Below are 27,820 nucleotides of genomic sequence, written 5' to 3'. Positions count from 1 at the left end.
ATGCTGTGTTTGAATGTGTTCCTCTAAAGTTCATGTGTTGGAAACTCAATTGCCATTATAAAAGTATTAAGAGGTTGGGCCTTTAAGAGGTGGTTAGGCCAGCAGGGCTCTGCCTTCATGAAGGGATCAATGCCATCACTGCAGGAGGGGCTCCTGGTGAAAGGATAAAGTCAGCCCCAGTTTTCTCTCTGTCTTGTGCACTTGCTTGCTCACTCACTTTCTGCCATGGGGTAGCCTTGCTAGATGCTGGCGCCATGCTCTTGGACTTCCTAGCCTACAGAACTGTGAGCCAGATAAACTTCAGTTCTTTATAAATCACCCAGTCTGTGGCAGAAAACAGACTAAAATGTACTCTCACCAACAGTGCTAGTGCTGTGGCCTGTCCACAGGCTGAGTGCTCAGTGGTAGCTGGTCCCAGAGGGGTGACCCAATAGGAACATTTTGAGAAATGTTTACGCTTCATGTTTCCTGTCAAACCCCTGTCTCCTTTTGTCTTTTTATACTCCACTCCCTAATTGGGCTTGGTTTTTCTTATGGAAGTGACTTCCTGCCTTGGCCACTCATAACTGATTTCAGTTTAATTATTTTTCCTTCCTCTACCTGTACGTCCCACAAGAGGGTTCTTTCTCCTTTATTATTATCATTCCTGTTATTATTATTTTACTGCTTTTGTCTTCTCAGCCATCTCCTTGCTCTGCTACTTCCTTTCTACTCATCATCTTATTCACTGGTCCTTGACCTTTCTACAGTCACAGAATGCTCTGATATCTGATGAAAGCTACAAAACGCTCTCTAGAAAAACATTAGTGCACACACAGAAACTTAAAATTGAGGAAGTTCATGAATGCTGATCTGTTTTTTCCCAACTCTGCCTAAATTGGCATCCTCTTATCTGTGAGAGTTACTAATAATTCCTACTGATTATTATTCTTTGGACAAGTCATCCTTCTTCATAATGATAACCCAGAAAAGGAAAAAAAAAGTTGCCTTGTGGGCTCAGTCCCTTCAAGGTGTCTCATTCAAAGAAACTCACATCTAATATGCAAACCATATTTGGAAAGCAATTAAAATTTTTATTGAAGATTTTGGGAAAATCCCAAAGGGAGGAATTTCGTTCATAACATATTTTTAAAATTTTTAAAAATCCTCTTTCCCCTGCTACTACTACAGTGGACTAAAAAAAAATCCTCTTTCCCCATCTCCATCTCTCCCAATATCTCACACAGATTACCCCCAAAGTCTCCTCTCTACAGTGTCCCCAGAGTGTTCCTCAAATACCTCTCACGCTGGCTCTTTGATGTATCCTCCTCTCGTCTCTTAGTCTAAGCATATCCAGGCCAGTTACTCTGACCTTGCTAACTTAGATAAATCCAAACAGCATGGTACCTCCAAACTTACCTTTTACTCAAATCTGCCCGGCCCAGAAGATGAGCTGGTAGACATAGTTTAGCAGAAAGTAGAAGGGAAAGGCTATAAACATTGCATCTTAACCTGCTGTGTTTTCCTATTACATAAATGAAGTATGAGGTTGCCCTCTTGCTAACCTACCTGACCTGCTCTCTAGAACAGGCTTACCTGGCCCATCCTGTTCTGGAGGCTTCCCCCACAGGTAAGTTTTCACCCCTTCAGCCTGCAGGTGCCGGAGGAGGACGTGAGGCTCCTGTCCACTTTCATCTTCACTTCTGGGGGAAGAGTTAGAAGCTGTAGTTTAGAATCAGTCAAAGCCTCCCTCACCCCAGCTATAGGGTACAAAGTGATAAAGATTCAGCTCTAAAAGCTATCACAGGACTGTATGTAACTCAGAAATAAGATCTGTTGAGACAGGAGGAATAAGTTCAAGAGATCTATTGCACAGCATGGTGACTATAGTTCATGACAACATATTGTGTGCTTGAAAATTGCTAAAAGAGCACATTTTAAGTGTTCTCAGAACACAAAAAAAAAATTATGTGAAGTATGTTAATTAGCTTTAGCCATTCCACAATGTATACATATATCAAAACATCATGTTGCATACCACAAATATGTATAAGTTTTATTTATTAATTAAAAAATTCATTGAGATACAGATGCTGTTTCCCTAGTTTTGCTCCCTCTACACATCATATTGACTCAGTTAAACAGGTCAATTTTTAAGAGTTTAACTTGGAACTTCACAAAGACACCCAAAGAATTGGTTGAGAATTACCAAGTCCATAATGGGGACTAGGAGCCATATATATTGTGATGTTCGTTGACATAAGCATATGTGTGTATAATTATTAAGAATATAAGTGATGTTTGGATGTGAGTGTCCCGTTCCAGCTTGCTAAATGAGGGTGGGAGCTCCAGTCTGCCACGGCTGAGGGCATAGTTCTATTCTGACCCAATGGGATCCTCTCCTTGCAGATTCTGCTGTCTCCCACGCTGGGTGCACCCCATGTGGTCCTGCTGTGTGTGGGGCGGCCTCAGCCTCGTCTCGGGAGCCCCCTCTTGAAGGCACTTCCTAGGCTTTCCAGGGAATGCCACCTCCACCTGTGCTCAGCAGAAGGCCTGCTGCCCGCCTTACCAGATCACCTGGCGCTGGGTTTTGGGCAGTCCTCCTCAGGGCACTGTCACCCATTTCAGAATATTTTCTTTGAAGTGATTGAGGATTCTGAATAAACCCTGATGCTTTTTTTTAAGGCCTCCAAACCCTGAAGCTGCCTTGTCCCACTCAGGACAAGCCCTTAGCCTGGCCCCGCCAGATCTGATGGCGGGATAAACAGGCCAGGCCCTCTGCGCTGGAAGAAAGGATCAGACAGCAGCTCAGCAGTGTCCCCCAAGACTCCCCACACCACATGGGTGGACAGTTTCCAAATCTCCCTGTTGCACTTGTTTATGTCCTTCTGTGAGATTTACCTTGGACTTGGTCTAAAATTTCTTTGGTATGATTTTAACTCCTTAGTTCAAATCCTGTTCCCACTTCCTGCTCCCCTGGGCTTGGAGACTCCTGGTTCTGAGGCTGGTCCTTGCAGCTGGCTCCCTCTGGCCATCTTGTTAGCCCAGTGCTGTGCTGCTCCTTCTCTCCCTCCCGCCTCAGACAGCAAACTCTCTGCCTCTTCAGTGACCTGTGTTCTTATTGGATTTCTTCCAGTCTGCTGACATCTTGTCAGCGAGGAGAAACAAGCCCCGTAGATGCTTCTGCCTGTCCTAACAAGTTTGTTTAGCAGTCGTTGGGCTGGAGGCTGCTGCCTGGGGGTCTCAGAACACCTTCCAAGCAATGGCAGATATCAAGTACAGATGAGAGAAATCCGGGCATAAGGCGCAGCACAACTTCCTTGTGAAATGTGAGCCACTATCCCACAGCACCGGGCCACACCGCCACATCCCTCCTGGGAATGGTCCGCTATTAAGGCTGCATGGTTAGGCCAGGAAAGAGCACTGAATGTGGAGTCAGGAGAGCTGGGCAACACAAAGATGGGCCACTGGGCATGTTCCCTGCATAGTAAAAGCAATGCTGGTCATGGAAGGACAGTGGGTGCAGGGTGTCCCAGCTGTCATGGAAATAGCCGTGTGACCTTGGCCAAATCACTTTGGCCTTCCTGAACTTAGTGTTTTCTGAAAAATAAGAGAAATCAAAAACTGCCATGCCTGGGGGTCAAACAAGATGAAGCATACGAAACTCTGTGAATGGTAATGAACATTGTTATGAAAGGCAGAAAGGGAAACGAACCAAGTCCAAGGTGAACCAAGCCCTTAACAAGTGTACTGGTCTCAGCTCTGGCCTCTCTGAAGCAGAGAAGACAGACCCATGATTTAGAACCTCAAGAGCTACAGAGATGAGCATTACCTGTGTGCAGTTGTCCACACTCATCTAAAATGGCACATAATTAGATCCCAATTGTGTCATATGGACTATAGGCAAAACTGAGAGGCCCAGAGGGGTCAGGGAAGGCTGTGAGGTGGGCAGGTGGGTCTTGGGGTGCCTGTGATGCTCCACAGCAGGGACAGGTAGGCAGTGTTGGGGGCAGGTGGTGATGAGGAAGACTTCCCACAAACTTGGCACACACCTGTTCACTAGTTTCTTCGTTTGAGAAATGTGTATTGAGCATCTATTGTGTTCTGGAGCTAGAAGTTCACTGGTGAGTGAGGCAGACACAAAGCAGCGTGCTTATGGGGCTTCAGACAAAAGTCACAACCCCTCGGCAGCCTGAGGGGCCCATAGCCAGGTTCTCGGGCTGTGGTAGTACAGGGGCTCCCACATGGCCGTGCCCACTTTTCTTCCATGAGCAGCGTAGCTTTTGCTGAAGGAACATGCAGAGTGGCCTGTTTCTGTGTCACCCCCATTAGGGAAGCAGTGAGCTCCACCTTGCCCCTGACAGAGGCATCAAGCATGTAGGCAGCTCCTCCGCTGAGAGGAGCAGGGCGCCTCTTGCTTTTTGCCATTTATCTGCAGCAAACATTTATTGGTAACACTGAACGAGCCTGATGGATATGCCTGCTCCAGGGAGTGTGCGGGCTCCAAGCACCTTGGTGGTCTGTTAGAGACTGCAGTGTCACCCCCAGGCCTTCTGCCGGTGGCCTGCCCATCTGGGGGTCTTGAAGCCTGAGGACAGGCCATACCCACTAGCCCGTGAGCTCCTCGAGGGCAGTCTGCCTCTCATCTCATGTCCCTGGGCCGGGCTCCATGCCCAGCACTTTCCTTCGTGCTCAATAACTAGCAGATGAGGAATCAGCAAAGGGGGAATAAGAGTTTCCATGAGTATGCTGAGACAAAAGGTCCCAGCCAGAGTGCTAGTCAAGGTCATGACCAGGAGCCTTAGGGACATGTTCTGATCTCAGCGGCAGGTCAAGGGCAGATTGGAAGAGGAATGACAAAGCAGTTTCACAGGCATCACCTCAGGCACAACTCAGATATAAGCTGGCGTCACGTGTTCTACGGGATCTAAAAAGGACCTGCTCAAACCCCCACCACGGGGCTGATAGAAAGCCTGAAATCTGTCTCAAGCATCGCGTTCTCATGGTCACCTCTGCTCTAAACTAGTGCCCCCTGAGTTCTTGCTTTGTCGTCACACACCGTGGGAAAGAGCCAATGACCCAAAGGACACATTTCACACGCAGGCCATGTGGGAGCAACACGCTGGTTTAGTCACCCGGGTGCGGGTGGGCTGAGTCCGAAAAGAGAGTCAGCACAGCAGGGGGTTTAGTGAGGGTTTTTATAAACAGGGATAGCTGACTCCCTCCCACCTGCCCTGTTCAGTTCTTTGTTCCTGGGCCAAACCGGCAGGTGAAGAATTGCTTCCTGCTACGTGCAGCAGAGGACGGTGGGCAGAACAGCTGTTTGTAGTAAATTCTTCAAACAATCAACTCCTACCACCCCTCTGCCCCAGTCACATCCATCCTTCTGCTGTGGCGTCTCCTTATCCAGAGAGCTAGGGAGGGGTAGCCTTTGTCTCCATCAGGACAGGAGGGAGAAGGAATGCTGGCTGCAGCCCTCTGTCAGATCTACAAAGTCTGGGCATTCTCCAGACTCCTGCGGCTATTGTTTTACAAGCTTAAGTTTTGCACTGACCACATTCTGTCCTATACATACTTTTCGGGGTCCCACTTGGAACAAACCTAACACCGCGGATATGCACCCAGATGTGCACTCAGCCCCTTCATTTGATTGCCGCAGATAGGAAAACCATCACTCGCATTTGAGGAAACAGCACTACAACAAAAGTCATTCTTTAACAAAGACACCTGTACCCGAATGTTTATAGCAGCACAATTCACAATCGCAAAGATGTGGAAACAACCCAAGTGCCCATCAATCCACGAATGGATTAGTAAACTGTGGTATATGTATACCATGGAGTACTACTCAGCTATAAGAAATAACGATGATACGACATCTCTTTGGTTCTCCTGGAGAGAGCTGGAACCCATTATATTAAGTGAAGTATCCAAAGAATGGAAAAACAAGCATCACATGTACTCACCAGAAAACTGGTTTCCCTGATCATCACCTAAATGTACATCGGGGAAGGATACCAATTGGATATCAGACTGGGATGAGGGGTGGGGGGAGGGGATGGGTGCATGCCTACATGATGAGTGCGTTGCATACCCTCTGAGGAATGGTCATGCTTGAAGGTGCAGACCTGGGGAGGTGGGGGGGGGAGGGGATGGAGGTATGACTACATGATGAGTGCCAGGCGCACTGTCTGGAGAATGAGAATGGACGCGCCTGGGACTCTGACTCGGGGGGATGGGCGGGACATGGACAATGTATATGACCTGAACTTATGTACCCCCATGATGAGCTGAAATAAAAAAAAAAAAAAGAAAAGAAATTTAAAAAAAAAAAAAAAGAACTTAGAATTAAATAAGAGACCTCCCAATTCCTAAAAGCCTTTTGCACTGATTAACTGCCAGGCCAGGAGACCAGACAGAATCCCAGCCTCGGCTATGTTCTCTGGCTCATCTATCTTCCCCACCCCACCCTCTCTGCTCTGCCAGCCACCCCACACCCAACACCCTTTTCTTACTCTGTTTGCTGAGTGGTCCAGCTCACACCAGGCCTACTCCCAAACCTTAGCGTGGCCAAACTCATCCAGGGAAGAGAGTGGGCACGAAGGGCCGTCTCCTCTGTCAGCAGCACAGAGGACCTCAGGAACCCTGAGGCTCTTGGGACAACTTCTACACTCCTTAGAAGGGGCATAATTTTAAATAACAGCCCCCCCCCATTTTCCCATATAACCCTCACCCTGTAAAGAAAGGTGTATGATTTATCTCTGTTTTGCAGATGAACCTTAAGGAGATCATTAATTGTCCAAAGTCATCCAGGTAATGAGTATTGAAAATAGAATTTGAACCCAAATCTTGGGACTCCTACCTTAGTGCTCTTTCCACTACACATAGCAGAGCAGATCAGAAAGGAAGGCCCCATGTGGAGATGGCACTCTGCATGCAAAGCCACTTCCCCACAAGACCTGGCAGCTCCTGTGTCTGGAATGCACAGCACACCAGACAGCTGGCGTGGAGCCTGACAAGATGTGAGATTCCAACTCCATGCCCTCAGATGGCCTACGCTCTGGGGAAGGAAGCAGACATACCCACAGGACTCTAGCGTCTCAATAAATAGATACCTGAGGACAGACAGGACTTAGGAAGGCCAAACAAAAACCGTCAGCATTAAGTTGATCATGGAAGGCTCCCTGGGGGAGGTGAAAGCCTCCTTCCTTCTTTTCTCCTTTTGTTTGAGTTGGCCTCAGAGGCAGAAGACTGAGTTAATTATCCTCAGATCACAGCACAGTGTCTTTCATCATTGCTCTGTGCAAGGCCCATCTCTTATTTCTTTTCCTTCTTTCTCCCACTCTCATTCCCCTTCTTCCACAGGCAGCCATGTATATCTGTTTTTTGGTATATGTTCTTGAAAAATGTGAATTGTTGATCTGTATACTTATATTTTAAATTTATGTAAGCTATATTGTTATACAGCTCATGTTTGGGTTTTTTTGTTTTTTTCACTTGGCACTGTGTGGAGATTTCTCCTTGTTGCCACGTATTGCTGTGGTACGTCTGCTCCGTTGTTTTCAACAGCTGTGTTGCCCCCCATGATGCACACCTGCCTGATTTTACCTCTTCACTCCCCAGTGATGATCCCTGAGGTTGCCTCCAATTCCCTGCCACCATAAACAACCCGGTACAGTAATGAACATCTTCGCACATGACCCTCATGGCTGTGTGGAGAAATTGGGGGGCCACAGACTCAGGCACAGAATTGCTGTTTCATGGGGCATATGTGTACTTCCTGCGGCTAAGTGGGGCCAGGTCGCTCCCTCAGCGCTGCCCTAGCTACACCCCACCACCAGTGCTCCTGTGTTCCCACATCTGCACCCATACTTAGCATTATCCTGCTTCTAGTTTTTGCCAGTCCAGCAGGTAAAAAGTGAGCACTCACCACGGTTTCAGTTTGTGTTTCTCAGATTACTAATGAGTTTGTGCATCTCTTCATTTGCTAGTCAGCCTTTAGGGGCTGCACCTTTCGTAAACCACCTGTCCATTACCCATTATTACACTGAGGTTCTTGGGGTTTTTCCTTGATTTGCAAGAATTCCCTGTATCTTCTCAAACAGCACACATCTGTTTGCCACTGTTACCCACCTGGGGCAAAGTGACCCATGTCACCACTCTTCAAACCCTCATCCTGGGGCTCAGGCCTTGGTAATGGACATACATACAAAGTAAAAGGAGCCCCTTCTCAGCGCCCCTCTGCCAGCCTTGGCTGAGGATTGCAATCCAGGAAGACAGGTAACAGCGGGGAGAACCTCTCCTCTTCTCTGGGGCTGCTAACCTGCTGTGTCAATTTCACAAGTTAATAAGTGATTGGAGAAGGCTTAATTGCATTGGAAGAAATTGAGATCAGCCAGTGCTTAGGCCCCACTCAATTAACTTGTGCTCCTAAGGAGGCCGATCAAGGAGCAGGGGGCAGTCGATGGTTAATTACACATGCTGGTGCCAGCTATGGCTGGCGTCTCCTGCTGGTATTCATCCAGGCAGTGAGGCGAGGTGACCTTGCTGCAGTGAGGCTGAAGCCACTAGAGACAGAGGGGCCTTCAGAGACAGCAGAGACCCCTGGCCCTGTGGGGATGAGGGGCCCATTTCCCAATACATTCTATCCGAGTGGCTTTTAGTGCCCAGCCTCTGCTCCTGCTGGAGAAATGGCCTTTAACGTCCCCTCTTCTGACCACTTTGTTTGCTCCATCCCACCCAGGCTAACACCACACACCTTTGGTTCTTCTCAGGCTTCCGTCCTCCTCCTCCTGACTTCTGGCTCCCTTGCCCCAAGGACATAGAACCCAGAGCCAGTCTTGTGGTGGGCACCAGATAATGCCACAGGCTCTGCAAGGTCACCCCCTCCCCTGCTGCCTCCAGATTGAAATCCTGCCAAAGATCTTCATTCTCGCATCATTTCTCAAAAGGGCCAGATGGTGGGACTCACACCTGTTAACAGTGTGGATTCCCGGGCCCCACCCCTGCAGGTGCTGCTTCAGCACATCTGGAGGCTCCAGTGCTTAACCCGTGGCTCAGGTGACTGTTACCATCCAGCCAGTTTGAGAAGCCCTACTTCCGGGACACCTTAGCTCCTGATGAAGTAAGTATAGATCTTCTGGAAGTAGGGACAGCATCTAATGGCAGGGCCCTAGCCTGGGGCCAGGGGGCTCCACTCTCAGTGCCTCTGTGACTCCATCTGTATCTTACTATGTATGTTTGTTTTTTTTTTTTTTTTTTTTGAGACAGAGTCTCACTTTGTTACCCGGACTAGAGTGAGTGCCGTGGCATCAGCCTAGCTCACAGCAACCTCAAACTCCTGGGCTTAAGTGATGCTACTGCCTCAGCCTCCCCAGTAGCTGGGACTACAGGCATGCGCCACCATGCCCGGCTAATTTTTTTTTTCTATATATATTTTTTAGTTGGCCAGATAATTTCTTTCTATTTTTAGTAGAGACGGGGTCTCGCTCAGGCTGGTCTTGAACTCCTGACCTCGAGCAATCCACCCGCCTCTGCCTCCCAGAGTGCTAGGATTACAGGCGTGAGCCACCGCACCCGGCCTGCTATGTATGTTAAGCAAGTCACTTATCCTCTCTGAACTCGGTTTCTTCATCTAGAAAAAAAGATATTGGGAGTCCTTACATTTCTATGGGTCATTTTTCTATAAGTAACTGATATGTTAAAGAAGCATATTGCATTACTTGTGTTCAAAAAGCAACTTTAATTTTTTTTCTTTGTCCCTTTACTTTTAAAATATATTCAGTGGGAAAAATCTTCCCCTGCCCCTAGAAAAAAACTTGGGTCAATCCATTGCATTTTCATCCACTCTTAGGTGATAGTCTCATGGTTACTTTGTTATACAGTCTCAACTCAAAAATTAGCAGGCATAATAATGAGTAATAATCAACACTCTCAGTTTAACAGTGTTAAGCACCACATCTCTATTCCAAGGGTCTCCTGCAACCCCTTGTTCAGCCCCTGAGCATCTGAAGACCACCCCCAGCCTCTTCAGTTGAAGTCTTCCCAACCCACCACTGGCACTGAGACAGGACTCAAGATGGGCAGCCCCATGGCCCTCCTCTCTTGGGATTTGTAGCTCAGCCAACAGCTCTCACCTCAGAAATCTTCCTTACCAGCCCTTCACCAAATTATTGTCACATCTGTATTTTACAGAATAGGTAGAAGCATCCACAGATCCTGACACGGATGTTCTTATGTTTCCACTATACAGACTGCACACTGCCAGGCGGGCGGGATCTGTCCCAAGCTTACTTTGGCCTTCCGGTTTCTCTTTTGGCACATCAGTCAAAGCTTGTGTAGGAAGAACCATGCCCTAACACTCAGTCCTGGGTAACTTACAGTTTAATGAGAGTGAGAACATCTTTGGGAAAAAAGAGCCTGAGTGCCCTGAACGCCCAAGCAAGAGCCAGGAGACAGCATTATGGCCAGATCTAGAAGGGAGGTGACCGTGGACACAGGGCTGCTCTGTCGTGCAGTCACTCTGCCGCCTTCTCAATTTCCCCCAGAGGTCTGCTCCCGAGACCTGCTAGACTCAGACAAGCACCACTCCTTGACACACTCCAATGTCTGTCCTTTGACCTCCAGCTTCTGGCCGAGGCCAAGAACCCAGAAATGGTCAGCCCTGTCCCCTTGGCAAGTGACTCTTTGGATGTGGTTAATGGCTGGGTTCCCTCCCCAGTGCAGACACACACCCTAGAAGCCTCCACTCCTCAGGACCACTGAGGCAACTGTCCTCTCCCTCCCTTCCCCAGCATAAGGCCCAAACTCTTCTAAATAATGTGGAGTGGGTATTTAAAGAACTTAAAGAGACCCCCAATAATTAGCCTACACTGAGTTCCTAGATGTCTCGGGAGGGTCCCACCTCCCTCTCCCTCAGCAGGGCAGCCTGAACTCAGGCGTCCCACTGTTGATGTGTCTGGCCTAATGGAAGTCAGGATCTCAGAGTGCGGGAAGGGAGTATGCAGTGCCAGACATTGGGAATAATGGACGAGCCCAGGGAAGAGTGGGGAATGGAATGGGAAAGAGATATGTGGGGCCAGAGAGAGGGATCAGTCACACAGGCCCCAAGGACACCTCAACTGGGGTCTGATCTGAGTTCTCTGGTGCAGCCTTACTTCCCAGACAGCAGCACTGAGGGAGGGAGACCAGGACACGAGAACACGTGACCTTAGAGATCTGTCCTCAGGTTCTTAGGCTGCGCAGATCAAGGCAGCTGCAGAGGTCAGGAAGCAAACCCCTTTGGAAACTTCCACTCTAGAGTCCACAGGGTCACAGCAGGTGCAGGCCCGAGCCTGTCTGCCCTCTCAGACTCCCTGTCCAGGCCTCACTGATCCTCCCCTCTTTTCTCTGGCAGGGACTGACGCCTTGGCCATGATGCACCCCCAACTGCTGTATGCTCAGGCGCAACCTGCGTGACTGAGCCACCACTCTGGCTGTTTCCCGTAAGTGTAAGGCCCAGGCCGACCCATCCCTCCCCACCCCAACCTGGGAAAGGGTGTCTGGGCCCTGGGTGAGTAAGGAGCTTCAGAAAGTCCTGGTCACCGAGGGCAGGCCCTAGGGATTCTTTGGTGAACATCAGCTTTGTCCTCTTTGGCTGACCCCAGCCCCTGAGTTGGCCACCACTAAATCTTTCTGTCCCAGATCTGCTAGGACCATGATGGGAGCATGGAGACTGCTTTCTTCTGTTCTCAGGAAGCCACTCGAGAGGCAGCTGGTATGGTGGCAACTCCACAGTACTGGCCCTTGCATCCTGACTCAGACAATTTTGCTATCCTATGACTTTAGGCAAATTACTTAATGGTCTGGCTTCCCCTCCTACATTGTGGAGCCCCATTTTGTGGGGTTTTTTTAAGGTTCAGGGAAGTGTATTAGTTATGTTTTGCTGCATAACAAACTACTATAAACTTAGCAGCTTAAAACAACACACATTGACTGTCTTGGAGTTTCTGTGGGTCAGGAGTCAACAGGCATGGCTGGTTGGGTCCACTGCTGCAGAGTCTCAGCTGGGGTTGCAATTTCATCTGAAAGCCCAACTGGAAAAGGATCTTCCACTCTCTTTTATGTGTTTGTTCAGTAGCCATTGAGCAGCTGGATTGAGGACCTCAGTCCCTAGATGGCAGTTAGCCAGATGCTCCCTCAGTTCTGTCACATGCACCTCCCAGACACGGCAACTTGATGCATCAAAACTAGCCAGGGAGAGCACTGGCTAGCAAGAGAGAGGCCAGAATCTTACATAAGCTATTCATGGAAGTGACATCCCATTTCCTTTCCTGTATTCCATTGGTTAGAAGCAAGTCACATGTTGCACCCATGGTCAGGGGAGGGGGTACAGAGGGCACAATGCCAGGAGGCAGGGAGCATTTGGGGCCATCTCGAAGCCTACCCACCAGAGGAGGGAATACAGATGGAGCCCTTTGTAAATTGTGGGGTGCTGTTCAGGTGCAGGGAGTTGTTGTCAGCATTTGTATCCAGACACAAAGGGAAAATGAGCCCACCTGAAATAATAGAATCCCTGAATGTAGGAATTGAAATACCAAATTGTACCAGCAGTACTGGGCCCTTGGGGAAACTGGTTGAGAGCTGGTCAGTTCAGTTCACACCCTTTACACACACCTTTCTGGCTTATGATTTTAAGGCCAGACTTAAGCAGACACAAACGTCTGGGCCTTCCTTTTCTCCACAAATAACCATGTTCATAGGGTTTTTTAGAGTTTGCAAAGAATTCATACATACGTCTCACTTTTTCCTCACAATCACACTTGGTAACTCTGACGAAAAGAGTTGATACTTGATGATGATGCCTCACAGTCACACCTGGGAGGGAAAAGAGAGGTGTACGGGAGAGCTGAGTTTTCTGGGCCTCCACCCTGAGCCTGCAGCCCCCGGCACCGCGGCGCCCCCGCGCCTGTCCGCCACCGCGCAGCAGAGGCGAGCCGGACGGGGGCAGCGTGCGGTTCCTCCCTGGCTTCTCCAGAATCCCGTCTCCGCCTTCCTGGGCACGTCCTGGGGGACAAGGCCGCGCCTTTCTGGAGGGGGGGTCCCCGCTGCCTCCGCCTCAGGCCATGCCCCGGGCTCTGTCCCCCACGCAGCCCTCGGCAGGAGCGCGCCAGGAAGCGGGAAGGTGCTGCGGGGAGAGCGCATGCCCTCCCCAGATGCCCCCGGAGCCCCTAAAGCATGGCCCGCCGTGGCCGGGGCAGAGTCGGGCTGGTCTGGGCAGGGGCGCCCCAGTCTGCGGCTGGGACTGAGCTGAGAGCCGCGACTTTTGCCCCCTGGTGGTGCGTCGGAGTCGTGCCTGCCAGGCCTGTGCCTAACTGCCGCGGAGCTGGATGACGACCACGCCAGCACTGAGCACCACGTGCCAGGCATGGTGTGTAATGCTGCAGGGGGATAGGACGCAGTATGACTCACAACCCCCGATCCCAAAAGACTTATAATTTAGTGGAAGAGTCAAGATTTTTCCACATGTAAAGCTAACTCTTACCCCACCAAGATAGGATTTGGAGAATGGAGGGGGGAAAGGCATTGTGGTACGAGTCCAGAAATGAGAGAGCATCAGGGATGAGTAGGACTTAACTAGAGAAAGAAGGATCATGACCTTCCCTACTGAAAGCCCCTCAGGAACCCCTGTCATCTCCAAGACAGTTAAATCCTAGTTCCTTGCTGGGCTTACAGCCTCTTCAGCTTCATGCCTACGCAGGCCTGCCCCAGCCTGTCCAGATTCCTTACAGCCACCCTTGTCCCCGTGTTCTTCACACCCTAGACTCTTCATTCTGCCCTCTCTACCTCGTCTAGCGGACAAGCGGTCACTCAGCTTTTAGGATTCAGCTGGAACATAGTATCTCCTGTGGAATGTCTCTCCCCAGTAATGAGCTGTGCCACCTCTGTCCCTGCAGCCCTGGCCTGTGCCTCTGTGACTGCATGTGTCATGCAGTGTCATGTAGCACACCTGTGTCTCTTCATCACTAGGCTACAGGCTTCTTAAGAACTGGGACTGCCCGGTGGGGCAGTGGGGCAGAGGGTCCGTGTAGGGGAACAGTGGAAGGTGAGGGGGAAGATAAATGGGTGGTGAGCTGCAGGGAAGGGGGGAGGGCAAAGCCTTTGCAGCTCCATCTAAAGTTTTGTGCCCAGATAAATGCATCCTGCAGGCAGCATGGTGCGCTGGAGTCACAGAGGGGCACAGGGGTATGATGAGAGGCTTAACTGCCAGCTCTAGGAAGGGTGTTCAGAGACAAAACCAGGCCGGTTTGTCTCAAGTGCAGGCTTGAGATGTGGAAGAGTCTTCACTGGTGTGGGGAGCAGAAGAACAAAGAAGAATTTGAGGATTTTAAAGTCTGGGCAATGAGGGGAACATCCCATGGTCTTGTGCAACTCTAATGTGCCAATTAATCACCCAAGACCTTGTGAAAATGCAGACTCTGACTGATTAGGCCTGTGGTGAGCCTGAGAGGCACATTTAACACACTCCTGGGCGATGCCCACACTGCTGGCCCACAGACCACACCGAGCAGTGCAGCTGCATGGCCCCTTCGAGTGGGTTAGGAACAGTGCCACTGGGTGGGTGCTCCCTCTGGGAGCATCGTGTGGGCGTGTGGTATCTTTGGGTGAAGAAAAGCCTTCCCCTTCCACCTGGTGAACGTGTGAGGGCACACAGCTTTGTGGGCAGAGCACAGCTGGGTCCTAGCCCCCATCGCACTTTGAGTCATGAACAACCTGCAAAACCCTTTGGGGCACCCTGGTAGAACCACTAACAGAGACAGAAGTAAGAGGTGGGGAGCTCATTTTGGTGAGCAGAGTGATGATTTTAGCCTGTCATGGGGAATTTGAGATGACAGTGGGACATCCAAGTGAAATGTCTGTCTACTAGCAGCTGGAGACATTGCTAGAGGCCCTGACTCTGGGTCTGTAGGTTCATTTTATTTTATTTTATATATTTTTTTGAGACAGAGTCTCACTCTGTTGCCCGGGCTAGAGTTCCGTGGCATCAGCCTAGCTCACAGCAACCTCAAACTCCTGGGCTCAAGCAATCCTCCTGCCTCAGCCTCCCAAGTAGCTGGGACTACAGGCATGTACCACCATGCCCGGCTAATTTTTTCTCTATATATATGTTTTTAGCTGTCTGTATAATTTCTTTCTATTTTTAGTACAGACGGGGTCTCGCTCTTGCTCAGGCTGGTCTCGAACTCCTGAGCTCAAACAATCTGCCCGCCTCGGCCTCCCAGAGTGCTAGGATTACAGGCGTGAGCCACCGCACCCAGCCGGGTTTATTAATGATACACTACACAGAAAGGAAAGCAAGATGAGGGTGGGGGTGGAATCCTCTAACCCTTGGGCCCTTATTTGGTAGGTACCACTCTTCTTCCAACATCTCTGTCCCTTTTGTTGTCTTGCAGGTCACCGTTCCCTTTACTGAACGTAAGTGCTCGCAGCTATTCTTCCATCCTCAAGAAGCCAAGTCCCCACCCTCTTGTTCCCGTGGTCCCTGGGAGGCTCAGAAATCCTCCTTCACTAACCTGAATGGAGAGTCTGTCCAAGGCCAGGATAGCCGCACACCCAGGGCTTGGCCCTGTCCCATTCACTCAGCCCCATTAGCCAGGACCAGCCCCCAGCCTGGCCACAGCTGTCAGGAGCTGCCTTGGGGCTCACCTTGCCCTTGTCTTACAGGAAGGTTTGAAGGAGAGGAGAGACATCCCCAAAAGAAGTGAGAGTTTGAGCCAGGGCAGAACCAAGTGGAACTTTTGAGATTGGGGCCCTGTCCCTTCCAGCCAAGGGCTCAGGGACCATTGGTGTGTGTGCCCCTTAGGGCAGTGACAAAGAGCGCAGCCTTTGGGATGAACCAGGCTGGGTGGAATCCCAGCCAGTTAATCTCAGCCCCAGTTCATCAGATGCACAGTAGGGATAACTAATAACTGTCCTGAAAGGTGATTGTGAGGATTCAGTGAGATGTGCCGGGGAGTGCTCAGTGCCACCCAGGGGCTCCCTGTCCCTGCTGCTCTCAGGTCCCCTGCCTCCAGCCTAGTGGAGAGTTCCAGGAAGGCTCCCCCAACCCAGCCCAGGGGGAAGCCACAGCTGGGCCTCACCTCCCAATGCACATCTTTGCAGAGTTTGATGGGGCGTCGGGCGGATGACAGCGGGAACGGTCGTGATCACCGGCGGAATCCTGGCTACGGTGATCCTCCTCTGCATCATCGCCGTCCTGTGCTACTGTAGGCTCCAGGTCAGTGCCCTGGGCCTGCAGCCACAGCTGCGGGGCCAGCAGCAAACCACACTCTTGTTAAGGAGGCCAAAACTGGAGACCACTTTGGGCCACACAGGGCCCAAAGCCACAGAATGTGGGAGGCGTGAGTCAGGGAGGCTGGGAGTTGGGGCCAGTCAGAGGGGGCTGTGCACCCCCGCACCCTGCACCTTTTGGGGCACCTAGAGGGAACATGCTGGCAACATACTGGGTCATTGTGTTGTGTCTCCTGTGTGTCTGGGACTCCAGGAGTGGTGGGACTAACACCATCCTGGGAGATCTTGAGAGCCACTGCCAGCAGCCCCAGCTCTGTCCTCAACATGATGTGCACATCCCTCCCTCTCCACCTCCTGCCTCTCACCTCTGAGCTGCAGCCTGGTTAACACACGGAGGAGTAGAGGGAAGGGCAAGGGAAGAAAATGTGGGCCTTGCAAGGCTAGGAACATGTACTTGTAGAACGTGGGCCTCGGCTGTTCAGCTTTATCCCCAGTACCAACAAAGGGCTCCACCCCAGGGACTCGGTGGAGCAGGGGTGTGGGTGCATGTGTGTACACAGAAGCACCGGGCCGGGGCAAGACTCCAGCCTCTCTCAAGCATCCCTCTCCCCTTCCCCCAGTACTACTGCTGTAAGAAGAGCGGATCTGAGGATGCAGATGAGGAGGAGGAGCAGCAGGAGCACGACCTCCCCGCACATCCCAGAGGCCCCAGCTGCAATGCCTGCAGCTCCCAAGCACTGGACAGCAGAGGCGGCCTGGCGCCTCTCACTGGCGAGCCCTGCAGCCAGCCATGTGGGGTGGCAGGGAGCCACTGCACCAGCTGCTCCTCATACAGCTCCCCCTTTTACATACGGACGGCTGACATGGTGCCCAACGGGGGTGGAGGTGAGAGGCTCTCCTTTGCCCCTACATACTACAAAGACGGGGGTCCCGCATCCCTCAAATTGGCAGCACCCCAGAGTTACCCGGTGACCTGGCCAGGCTCCAGGCGTGAGGCCTTCACCAATCCAAGGGCTATTAGTACAGACGTGTAACCCCTTCCACCTCTGACCACACACACACACCACGCTGCTGCCCCGGCAGGGGGAAGCAGGCAGTGGGTGGCCCTCCAACAGCCCCACAGGGGTCGCCTCTGCTTCTTTGGCTTTTCTTGCTCCACAGTGGAGGGCTCACCAGGACTCAAGCTTTTCAGTGCATTGAGAACCAGGACAGGCCTGGCTCCAAGCCTGTGGCCCAGGTCGGGGGTGGGCCTCATACGGTGAGTCTGCAGCCTTGCCAGTTTCTCGGTTGGGACGTGCCCTGGCAGCCCAGCACGACCCGGCATGACCACAGCCTGTTGCAGCGTCCCCAAGCCCCTGCCTGTGCTGGGCTTGGACAAGGAGCACCAGGGAAAGCTAAGCACAGGCTCTGGAGGCTTCCAGAGTCCTTGGGAGATGAAGTGTCCATGCCCAGAAGAAAGAGGGACAAAGGGGAAGAGGAGAAGTGAGAACTAAGACATTCCAGAATTTGAGAAGAGAAGGGAAGGCATGGTAAAGGGACTTCTTCAGGACTCACTTGCTAAAACGAATCCCAGAGCTAATTCACAATCTAGTTTTGTACTTGGGTTCCCATAGACACTGCTGCACCATAGCTGCTCTCATAAGGACATTGATTCCTGAATGTACCACATCTCCATCTGCCCCCTTCCTCATGGAATGCCTTGAGTTGACTTTAAAGGCCATGGCCTGAGGTTATTTGTGGAGACTGCTCCAAAAAGTGACTGTCTAACCTTATCTTCCTAAAAATCCTTTCTCTGCCTTAGGAACCAGCTGCCCCCTGCTGGAGAAGCTTTTTCAAGTTTTGTTGCTAGAGTCCTAGTAGCTTAAAGGAGATCTCAGTGATGGTCTCTGGGCCCTGGTCCACCACGCTGAGCAGTGTGCATGGACGCAGGCCTGGGAGGGTGTGTTCGTGCAGCAGACACGTTCAGGCTGCAGAGTGGAAGGGTCTCAGATGTGCCATCTAGAAAGAAAAGTCTGACCCGCAGACAGCATGAACAAAAGGTGATCAACATGGCAAAGCCCATGGCAACCAGCTGGTTGGTAAACAGGAGGAGCGTGGGCTCTTCATGGGGTGATGCTACAGCAGCTGAAGCCACTTAAGCTCCTCTAGAGGCTGGTGTTCTACTTGGGCCTCCACCCATGACACCATAGAGCAGGACCTCACCACCCCACCAGGAGCAACAGCCCCCAGTCCTGAGGATTGGAGGGATGTGACTCAGCCACTGGATTCCATGCTCGCTGCCTTTCCTTGGCCACCCTGCTCTCCAGCCTCCTGGTGATGGCCACGTATTGCTGTCTCACTCTGACCCCATGTCCAACTCCCACGCCCCACTTAGAACTCGGCAGTGGCCTTATGCTTGTTGAGTAAGTTTGCCTGATGAGTTTTCCAGTTGCCTCTACAGGAGCTGCCCCTCTCCTCCCAGGGTATAGCTAACCCCACCCACTCCTGAGTCACTGAATGCTACAGGGGGAGAAGCAGGGAAAGGGCTGGCCCCTCTGCTGAAATCTTGATTTTTGCATTTGACAAAGGGCAGGGTGCAGTGAGGGAGAGGGGATGGGAAAGGGATTGGACACCTTTTGCATAACCCTGTTCAACTTGTCACTTTGCATCTCAATCTGGAATTAAAGTGCCCTGGGTTGAGAAGCAGACAACCTGGGCTCTAGTCACATTTTAGTCACTCACTAGCTCTAGGACCAGTCACTTATCTTCTCTGACACTCCATTTTCTCCAAGGAAGCGAGGTTTGCCCAGATGGACTCTAAGGGCCTTTAGTGCTCCACAAAGCAAGGACTTCCTAAGAGATACGCCAGCCTGGCCACTCCCTCCTGCCCTAGTCCTGGCAGGGGCTGGATGTACTCGCCAGCTGTCTGACCCTGTGTGCGGGGATGCTTGTTGAGGGATGAAAGACCACAATAAAACACAAGAGTAGCAGCAAAACAATTTTAACTGTCAGTGAAAAAGCAAACATGTTCAGCTGATCTTCCCACTGAGTGACCTCAAATGGCAACACTTCTCTTGCACCAAGAAGCAGCTCTAAGGCGGGGGGGCGGGGGGGGGGGGTCATGAGATCTGCCTCCCAGTGCAGCTTTAACATACCCCAGCCCACCACCGGCCCTCACTGGGCCAAGTGCAACCCCCGACCCCCAGTGGGCTGCTGGGCCTGGCAGTGCTCCCACTTCCTGACAAACCAGCCCCAGTGCCTTGCTCCCCTGGAATCCCACAGCAGCTGTGTCAATGTCATTGTACCTGTCCTGATTTAATCGAGACAACCCAGTTAACTATCAATCACCTGCTTCTTGCCCCTGATCTATCAGAGTCCCGGAGTACAAAGCATCCTATGCAATCCTGTTTCCTCTGAATGCCGCCAGCCCACAAATCAAAATCAGAGTCAGGGCATTGGAGAGACTGTGGGCTGGAGCTGTTCCCTGCGCAGCCCACCTTGCTCAGGGCATGGGCTCCCGCCCAGCCTCAGGACCGCTGCCCGCCTGGCTGCAGCTGCAGCGCCTGCGCTGTGGAAAAGGAAGCTGCCGGTTCAGCCGCACTGTCCGTTCCAGCTGTGGCATCTGTACTATGGGAAACCATTTGTACGTGTTTCCAACAGCACCTTATCCAGGATCTTCCTGGAGGAGGGCAGGGGACACTCTGTTCTCTCCGCCATCTTCCTCCATCTCCCCCTCACTACTCCCTCTACAGATTTCTTGTCTTGCATCTTTGATAACTTGGAGTGGCAACCAAGTGAATGTCAAAATAAATGAAGAATTTGAAATACAAATCCCACAGGAGCCTTCATTCTTCACCTGGGGAGGAGGCAGTTGGGCATGGGTTTGAGAGAAAATACTCCTTTTCAACACCCAGAATATTCGTTCCCAACACCAAAATCTACCAGCTTCCTCTCCTCTCCTGCCTTCATGTTAACGAATCCCTCCACCTTGTTGCCGGCACCCCCATTGCCTCATATGGAGTTCACTCCCTGGGAAGATGTGTCCTTGGGAAAGGAGATCTGAAGTGTATCTGCTGCTGCCCCCTGAGGGGAAGTGGCCCTTAGGGACAGGCTCCCTTACCTTCTGGGCCTGCAGTTTTCCCCATCTGCATAGCCCTGGGTCAGGCCAACTCTCTGGAGACTCAGAGTGTCACACAGCCAGCCCTTTGTCCTGGGGAAAGGCAGGGAAGAGGAGGGAGCTGGGACAGCAGGAGTGTGGAGCGGGAGCTGGAGAAGCAGGAAGTAGCTTTGTGTGTGGTGGGGAGAGTCAGGAAGTGAGTGTGTGCACATGAGAGGAGACACACACACACACACACACACACACACACACACACACACACTCGTGCTCTCTCCCCACCTCAGGGCCACAGCGGGCCCTGCCTGCAAGGGTAGCAGGCAGCCTGGCCTGAGCCCGCAGTGGGCTCCCCTAGTGCCAGTGGGAGCGCAGCTTCAGCCTCAGCCCCGGGAGCATCTGCCACAGCTCCGGCACCACAGATATCTTCTGGGAACAGAAACTGGGCCCCGAGGCAACTCTCATTGCTGCACCCCCCCCACACCTTCAGCCCCTCGCCCAGCACCCAGCGCACCTGCTTGGCCTGGGCGCAGTACAGCCCCACAGCCTCCGCCAGCTCCTCTCCCTGGCAGCCCTTGCCCTCCCCCAGCCCCAGAAGCAGCAGTCAAGGGGGAGGCCGTCGCCCCGATACCCATGGGGCTCTCTGACCAACAGGGCTCTGCCCCTGGACACCACCAGCCCTGTGAGCATATCATCCAACCCAGGTCCCCAAACCCTGTCCCTGGGGTTTCTGTAGGGACTTCAAGGAGAAGCTTCTTATACCATAAAAACTTCTCACCCAGTTTTCTACACTCAAGTTTGCAAGAGCTGCTCAGAGGCCACTGATTACTTCCAGGGGATGGTCACCAGACCATAAACATCTGAGACTTCCAGGACAGCACAGCAGAAAGAAAGGGTACAACCAGGAGTCCCCCTCCAGCTCTGCTCAAAAAGGACATGGCCCACACTCCTGCACCTCAGGCACTGACCCAGGCATTGCCTAGACAACAGTGACAAGGACGGCCAGCACCTCACCTGCCCTCCTCGGTTTGGTTCAAGCTGCTCTTCCCCTCCCCTCCCTGTCTGCCCCCTCTGTCCACCTTTGTCTCTGATCCCATTGGCCACCATTCCTCCACACCCATCATCTCCCTCAGTGGAGAGCCAAGTGGTACCCAATGTCTTGACTCATGCTATGTGCACCTCAGGTTTCTGGGCCCCCATACAGCATGCCTCAGGGCACTCATGGGCTTACCCCATCCTCCAGCCCAGCACACAGCACCCTGCACACAGCTGGCATTGTGCTGGGGACAGCATGAGGATGGAAGGAGGAGCCCCTGGGTCACAAAGCTGGCATCTCTTTTCTCCCTGTGGGCCAGCCCCAGCAGATAGAGCAATCTGGCTATGGGGGTTAGAGCATGGGATTTCAAAGCAGACTTCAGTTCGAATCCTGGCTCCAGCACTTATTGTGTGACTTTGGGCAGCTTTTGGGACCTCTCAGTGTCTCAGTTTCCTCATCTGTAAAATTAGAATCGTAATGCCCACCTTATTCCATTGTGAAAATTAAGCGAGCTGAGGCCTGGCACACATGGTGGCCACCATCATTGGTAGGGTTTATAGACCACTGAATCTGAGTTATGGAGGCAGCAGGGCCCCATGGGAGTCAGGGTGGAAAGTCTTGCTGGATCCCACCCCCTGTCCCCACCTCCACCCCACACACACCTCCACTCTTGCCGAGCCCCGCCCCCTTGTCACCTGTCCCTGCCCAAGCCAGGCATTGCCAGGGCCACCTCCTGCTCACTAGCACCTCTCACTTCATTTGGAACTCCTCCTTCCCAATAACTCTGCCTGTGACTCTGAGGAACCAATGCTCCCGCCAGCCTAGGACTGCATTTTTGCCTCACATTTGCCCAGTAAAGTGAATGAATGAAGGAGAATATTCATAATCCAATACAAGAGCACAGCTCAGCTTGGCTCTGCTTCTTGTTTCCTGGGCTTCCAAGTTCAAGGCTTGGGTTTCAAAGGTAGTTCAGAAGGGACCAGAAGACCGCCAGCCCTTCCCCCTGAGCTTGATTCCTCTGCTTGTTCATCCCTGGCTCCCCTGGGCTTCACACAGAACCTGCTGCACACTCTGACTTTCCTGCTACCAGGAGTGGGCAGGGACTCCAGGGGGCACTGGGGAGGTGAGAGGGGGAGGAAGGGCAGGAGGGAGGGTGCCCAGACGTGCGGCAGGGAGGGAAGGGAAAGCACTCATGCAGAACACCATCTGCATCTCCCAGGGTTAGGAAACCAAAGGAAAACCACCCCAGGGACTGGACCTGCCACACACCTGTCACTCCTGCCAGTGCTGGCTCTATGGGACCCACCTTCCCTCTGCCCTGAATCCTCCTCCCAGGCTCCAGGGAAAAGGAAGACAAATGATGGCACAGCTATAAAGCCTAACCTGTGGGTCACAGGGGGCTCTATTCCCTGACCAATCGCCATATGATCACTTAGCTCCAATGGATGTAAACTCCCTAAGAAGCAAAATCAAGGTTCTTTCTCTACTCAGCTTACAAAATGGGTAAGCCAACTCTGCAACCCTGCTGTGTCCTTGTTCATGTCACAAATATAGATGCTTCTCAATTTACCGTGAGGTTATGCCCCAATAAACCTGTCATGAGTTTTATTCCTAAAACTAACAAAGGACCACTCTATCCCCTGAGAGGGGTTATGCTCTGGGTCTGACGAGACATTTTGAAATTAAAGCAGAGGCCGGACTCCCTCACAAGGTCCTCTGAACTCCTTCCCTAAACAGAAGGGCTCCAGAAGGATCAGAAGACTCCAAACCCCAGGCCCCTGGATACTGAGGGTCTGGCCAGCCCCCCACTGCCACTGCTCTTGACTCTGTCTCCCTCCCACCCCACCCAGTTCCATAATGTCCCCATCTGAGGAGTCGTCGTGAGCTGGTGACAGTGAACGAGGAGGAGCCTAAAGGAGAAAAATTAAGAATTGAGAATTTTAAATAAGATGAAAGTTATAAGATAAAAACCTCCTGACATAAAAACTGGAAGGATTTTCTGTTGGAGGCTGGATGCAGTGGCGCATGTCTGTAACCCCAGCATTTTGGGAGGCTGAGGCAGGAGGATCGCTTGAGGCCAGGAATTCAAGACCAGCCTTGGTAACACAGCAAGATCCTGTCTCTATGAAAATAAATAAATAAGCTAGGTGGTCTCAAACTCCCACCCCTGGAAGTAATTGTTCCCTTTTCTGGATTAGCAAAACATCCTCTGTCTCCCTCCCTGAGGCACTCTAGTTGGGCTGCTGGCATTTGGTATGTCCTTTATCTTCCTTTGTAGACAAAGTGCTCCTGAGGCTGCATTCACCACTGCAGCAGCTCAGCCCCACGTCTGCTAAAGGAAGATTCACTTCTGTCTTTCATTAGGCTGCAGGGCTTTTTTGTCAATTTTTTTATTGTGATAAAATACACCTAACATATTTATCGTCTTAACCATTTTTAAGTGGACAATTCAGGGCATTATTTTCATATTGCTGTTCAACCATCACCGCTATCCATCCCCAGAACGCTTTTCATCTTCCCAAACTGAAACTCTGTACCCACTAAACACCAACTCCCTATTCCCCCTTCCCCCCAGCCCCTGGCAACCACCGTTTTACTTTGTCTCTATGAATTTGAATACTGTAGGTGCCTCATATAAGTATTAGTCTTCTGTGACTGCTTATTTGACTTAACATAACGTCCTCAAGGTTCATCTTGTTTCATCACATGTCAGAATTTCCTGCCGTTCAAGGTGGCATAATAGTCCATTGTATGTCTATACCACGTTCTGCTTATCCACTCATCTGCTGATGGACACTTGGGCTGCTTCCGAGTTTCAGCTACTGTGAATGATGCTGCTATGCACATAGGTACACAAGTATCTCTTGGAGACTCTGATTTCCATTCTTTTGGGTATGTACCCAGCAGTGGACTTGCTGGACCATGTGGTAATTCTATTTTTAACTTTTTTTTTTTCTTTTGAGACAGAGTCTCCCTCTGTTGCCCGGGCTAGGGTGCCGTGGCATCAGCCTAGCTCACAGCAACCTCCAACTCCTGGGCTCAAGTGATCCTCCTGCCTCAGCCTCCTGAGTAGCTGAGACTACAGGCATGCACCACCATGCCCGGCTAATTTTTTTTCTATATATTTTTAGTTGTCCAGCTAATTTCTTTCTATTTTTAGTAGAGACGGGGTCTCGCTCTTGCTCAGGCTGGTCTCTAACTCCTGAGCTCAAACGATCCGCCCGCCTTGGCCTCCCAGAGTGCTAGGATTACAGGCATGAGAACTGCGCCCGGCCTCTATTTTTAACTTTTTAAGGAACTGCCATCCTATTTCTCACAGCAGCTGCACTATTTTACATCCACGCCAACAATGCACAAGGGTTCCCGTTACTCCACATTTTCCCGAAACTTGTTAGTTTCTGTTTTTCTGATACAAGACATCCTAATGGGTATGAGGTAGATTGGGCCATTTTTAATATTCTAAAATAAGCAGGTGTGTTGAGGAGAAGGAAGAATCACAACAATACAATAAATACAAGGAAGGACAAGGAAAGAGTTAAGTTCAGGGGGAACAGAATGTCCCTTAAAGAATATCCCTTGAAGTGTGTCTTTTAAGTGGCATTAGGTTACAACATTTAAGAGGATGAAATACTGCGGCTGCATTTACACCCAAGCACTTGATGATGGTAGAGATTTAATAATATTGTAGTCTGAATTCCTGGAGAAAGTGATTCCACAGTCCATTTGCAACAAAGTGGGTAATTCTGAGGGCTTTGCTGGGCCCCAGGCTGCCCCTGGGGAGCCGCACATCAGTGCTCAGAGAGCTGCAAGCTTTCCGGGAGGCTGGAGACAGAGCGCTGAACATCCAAAGCTCCACTGAGTGTTCAGTTTCTCTCTCACTGCTTCTCTGGGCTCCCTCCCTTTGGGGATTTATTCAGCATTCGGGACAAACCCTAACAAAACTAGCTGGTCATTTAAAGCTGCGGTCCCCAACCTCCCGGGCTGAGGACCGGTATCAGCCTGTGGCCTGTTAGGAACCAGGCCACAGAGCTCCAGCCCCTCTACCCCAGTCCATGGAAAAATTGTCTTCCATGAAACTGGTCCCTGGTGCCAAAAAAGTTGGGGACCACTGATTTAAAGAGCTCTTCCAGAATGAATCTCCCCAAATCAGCTCTTCCAAAATGGGCCCACCACCCTGCTTCCATGTCTAGCCGTGAAAAGGGAAGATTCCAGAGCCACTGGCCCCCTCTGGAGGTCAAGGCTGGCATTTTTTCAGGTGCAGGTTTCTCAGGAGTCGTAGACCGACCTGGGCGAAGAGGCCGCTCTCCGCTGACCGTGGCGCCGAGTGGCCGGCAGCGCCGCAAGGCCGTGGCTTTCCTAGTAGGCACGCCAAGGACGCTCAGCCTCCGGGTCGAGCAGGAGCACCTGTAGCTCTGCCCTTGAGCAGGAGCATGGGGAACAAGCAAGCAGGTGTGCAGCTTGCGGCCAGGGTCTAGAATGTTCCCAGCCCAACCACGGAGGAGACCCCCCAAGGCCAAGCCCTGCCCTCCCGGCTGCGGGTCCGGCCCGCTCTGGCTCCGCCCCGCCTGCCTGGCTCGCTGCTCGCCCCACTGGCGCCCTGGGGCGGTGCTTCCCCGCCGCCGCCGACCTGGCAGTGCTGGAACCGGCTGGCGCGGGTGCTGTTTAGTTCCTGGAGCTTGGGGCGGCTGCAGGCAGAGGAGGATTGAGCCGGAGGAAAGGAGCCCAGCGGACTTGGGCATCAAGTGGGCGGAAGGTCCAGGAGAACACCAGAGTGAGGGCCTCCCTCTGCCCCACCACGGCCCGCCAGGGTGCCTGGCCTGCAGTCACGGGTGTTGTCTTAGTCCGTTTCCACTGCCATAAAGAAAATGCCTGACTGGGTAATTTATAAAGAAAAGAGGTTTATTTGGGTCACGGTTCTGCAGGCTGTACAAGAAGCGTGGCGCCAGCATCTGCTTCTGGTGAGGACCGCGGGAAGCTTCTAATCATTGTGGAAAGCAAAGGGGAAGCAGGAGTGTCACATGGTGAGAGAGGGGATGGGGGTTGAGCTGGGGGAAAGGTGCCAGGCTCTTTTTAACAACCAGATTTCAGGAGAACTAATAGGTGAGAACTCACTCATTACCCACCCCCATGCCCCAGACACAGCCTAGCAGGGCCCACCTCCAACACCGCCATCGAATTTCAACTTGAGACTTGGAGGGGTCAAACACCCAAACTACACCAGGCACCCGAAAGCAGGGGGAAGGGAGTGTGCTCTGTGAAACAAGTCTAGAATGCTGGTGAAGCCACACATGAAGGCAAATATCAATTTTCCACATCACAGGACAGTTCCCAGTGGGTTCTTACACATACTGAGCTTCTCCATTTGACTCGTTCGGTTTCTCCACAGCGGAAACAGCCTGGCCTAGGGCTCAGGATCCAGGCTGTGGTCTCAGGCCTGCACCACAATCTGTGGCCTTAGATAGTCCCTTAGCCCCTTAGTTTCTCCATCTGTAAGATAATGTAGTCATAAAATGATTTTAGGCTATATGACCTTTTCACTTATTTCATTTTACTATTTCATGCCCCTTTTTATTATATATCTTATTGACTTAGAGACCTCTAAGCAAAGAAACTTAAAGCCAAATGTCAGGAATCTATTGGTTATCCAAGTCCAATCAAATGAAGTTAGAACATTTGAGTAAAGATAAAACAACTTGGTTTCCAGAAATTCAGCTCACATGTAACTGTCAGGAATCTATGTGTTGCATAAAGTTATTTATAAAGTGGCCTGAAACCATCATTCCCTGCATGAGCCCAGTGGTTTCCTCCATGGTTGTGTGCACAGCTTTGACCCGTCAGATCCAACCATTACTCTAACAGTGAACCAAAGTGCTCCTCAGCCGAAATGTGCAGCAAGGCCAGTCCATGCATGGATTCTGAAAAATTGCCATTAGAGGCAAAACTGCGCATTTAGGTAACATTTGCTGGGGACCTACACTAGGTACCAGACATTGTGATAGGTGTTAGAGAAATGAAAATGAAAATACCACCCCTGCCCTCAAGGTTAATGAACATTAGAATTTATTGAACTCCAGGGTAGAAAATTATCACATTTTCACAGGTAAGATACTAAACCCTCCCAAGTATTTACTTGCCCTGGACTAAAATAAACACAGTGGAGACTGAAGGCAGGAGGTGGAGTCACGTGTTCTGAGACTGGCCAGGGGTCAGAGACCAGGTGGGTTCATCTGCCAGCCAGAGATGGCATCATGACTTTGGGAAGCTGATATAAGCAACAGCATTTCTCTCCCACCACACTTTTTGCTCAAGTTATAGAGAAAAGAGCGAAATTACTACGGATGGGTCCTAGGTCTCTAGGGTAGGGGCAGAGAACCATGATCAAAGCAGTTGTAGTTGGTGAAGACAGATGGAAATTCAACCAGAGATGTGCGCAGGTATGCAGAGGA

At 51.3% G+C, this 27,820-nt stretch overlaps 1 protein-coding gene across 6 annotated transcripts in view; it reads left to right on the top strand.

The window, feature by feature from the left end:
• The window catches only part of FAM163A (family with sequence similarity 163 member A), a 74,651-nt gene extending 54,625 nt beyond the window's left edge, over positions 1 to 20,026 (top strand). For 2 of the 6 annotated variants that reach the window (XM_045547246.1, XM_045547243.1), the window contains 5 exons: positions 8,991 to 9,103; positions 11,375 to 11,462; positions 15,411 to 15,432; positions 16,120 to 16,234; positions 16,869 to 20,026. In XM_045547246.1, coding sequence (XP_045403202.1) covers positions 16,142 to 16,234; positions 16,869 to 17,282 — 507 coding nt within the window. In that variant the 5' untranslated portion in view covers positions 8,991 to 9,103; positions 11,375 to 11,462; positions 15,411 to 15,432; positions 16,120 to 16,141 and the 3' untranslated portion in view covers positions 17,283 to 20,026. Of the gene's footprint in view, positions 1 to 6,261; positions 6,793 to 8,013; positions 9,104 to 11,374; positions 11,463 to 15,410; positions 15,433 to 16,119; positions 16,235 to 16,868 lie in introns of those variants that run through there. The other 4 variants (XM_045547244.1, XM_045547245.1, XM_045547248.1 and 1 more) reach the window with 4 other exon arrangements.
• The last annotated feature ends 7,794 nt before the right edge of the window (positions 20,027 to 27,820 follow it).

Source organism: Lemur catta, chromosome 3 (genome assembly GCF_020740605.2).
Source record: "Lemur catta isolate mLemCat1 chromosome 3, mLemCat1.pri, whole genome shotgun sequence".
Lineage (NCBI taxonomy): Eukaryota > Metazoa > Chordata > Mammalia > Primates > Lemuridae > Lemur > Lemur catta.
This window is presented reverse-complemented; position numbering and strand designations above follow the sequence as displayed.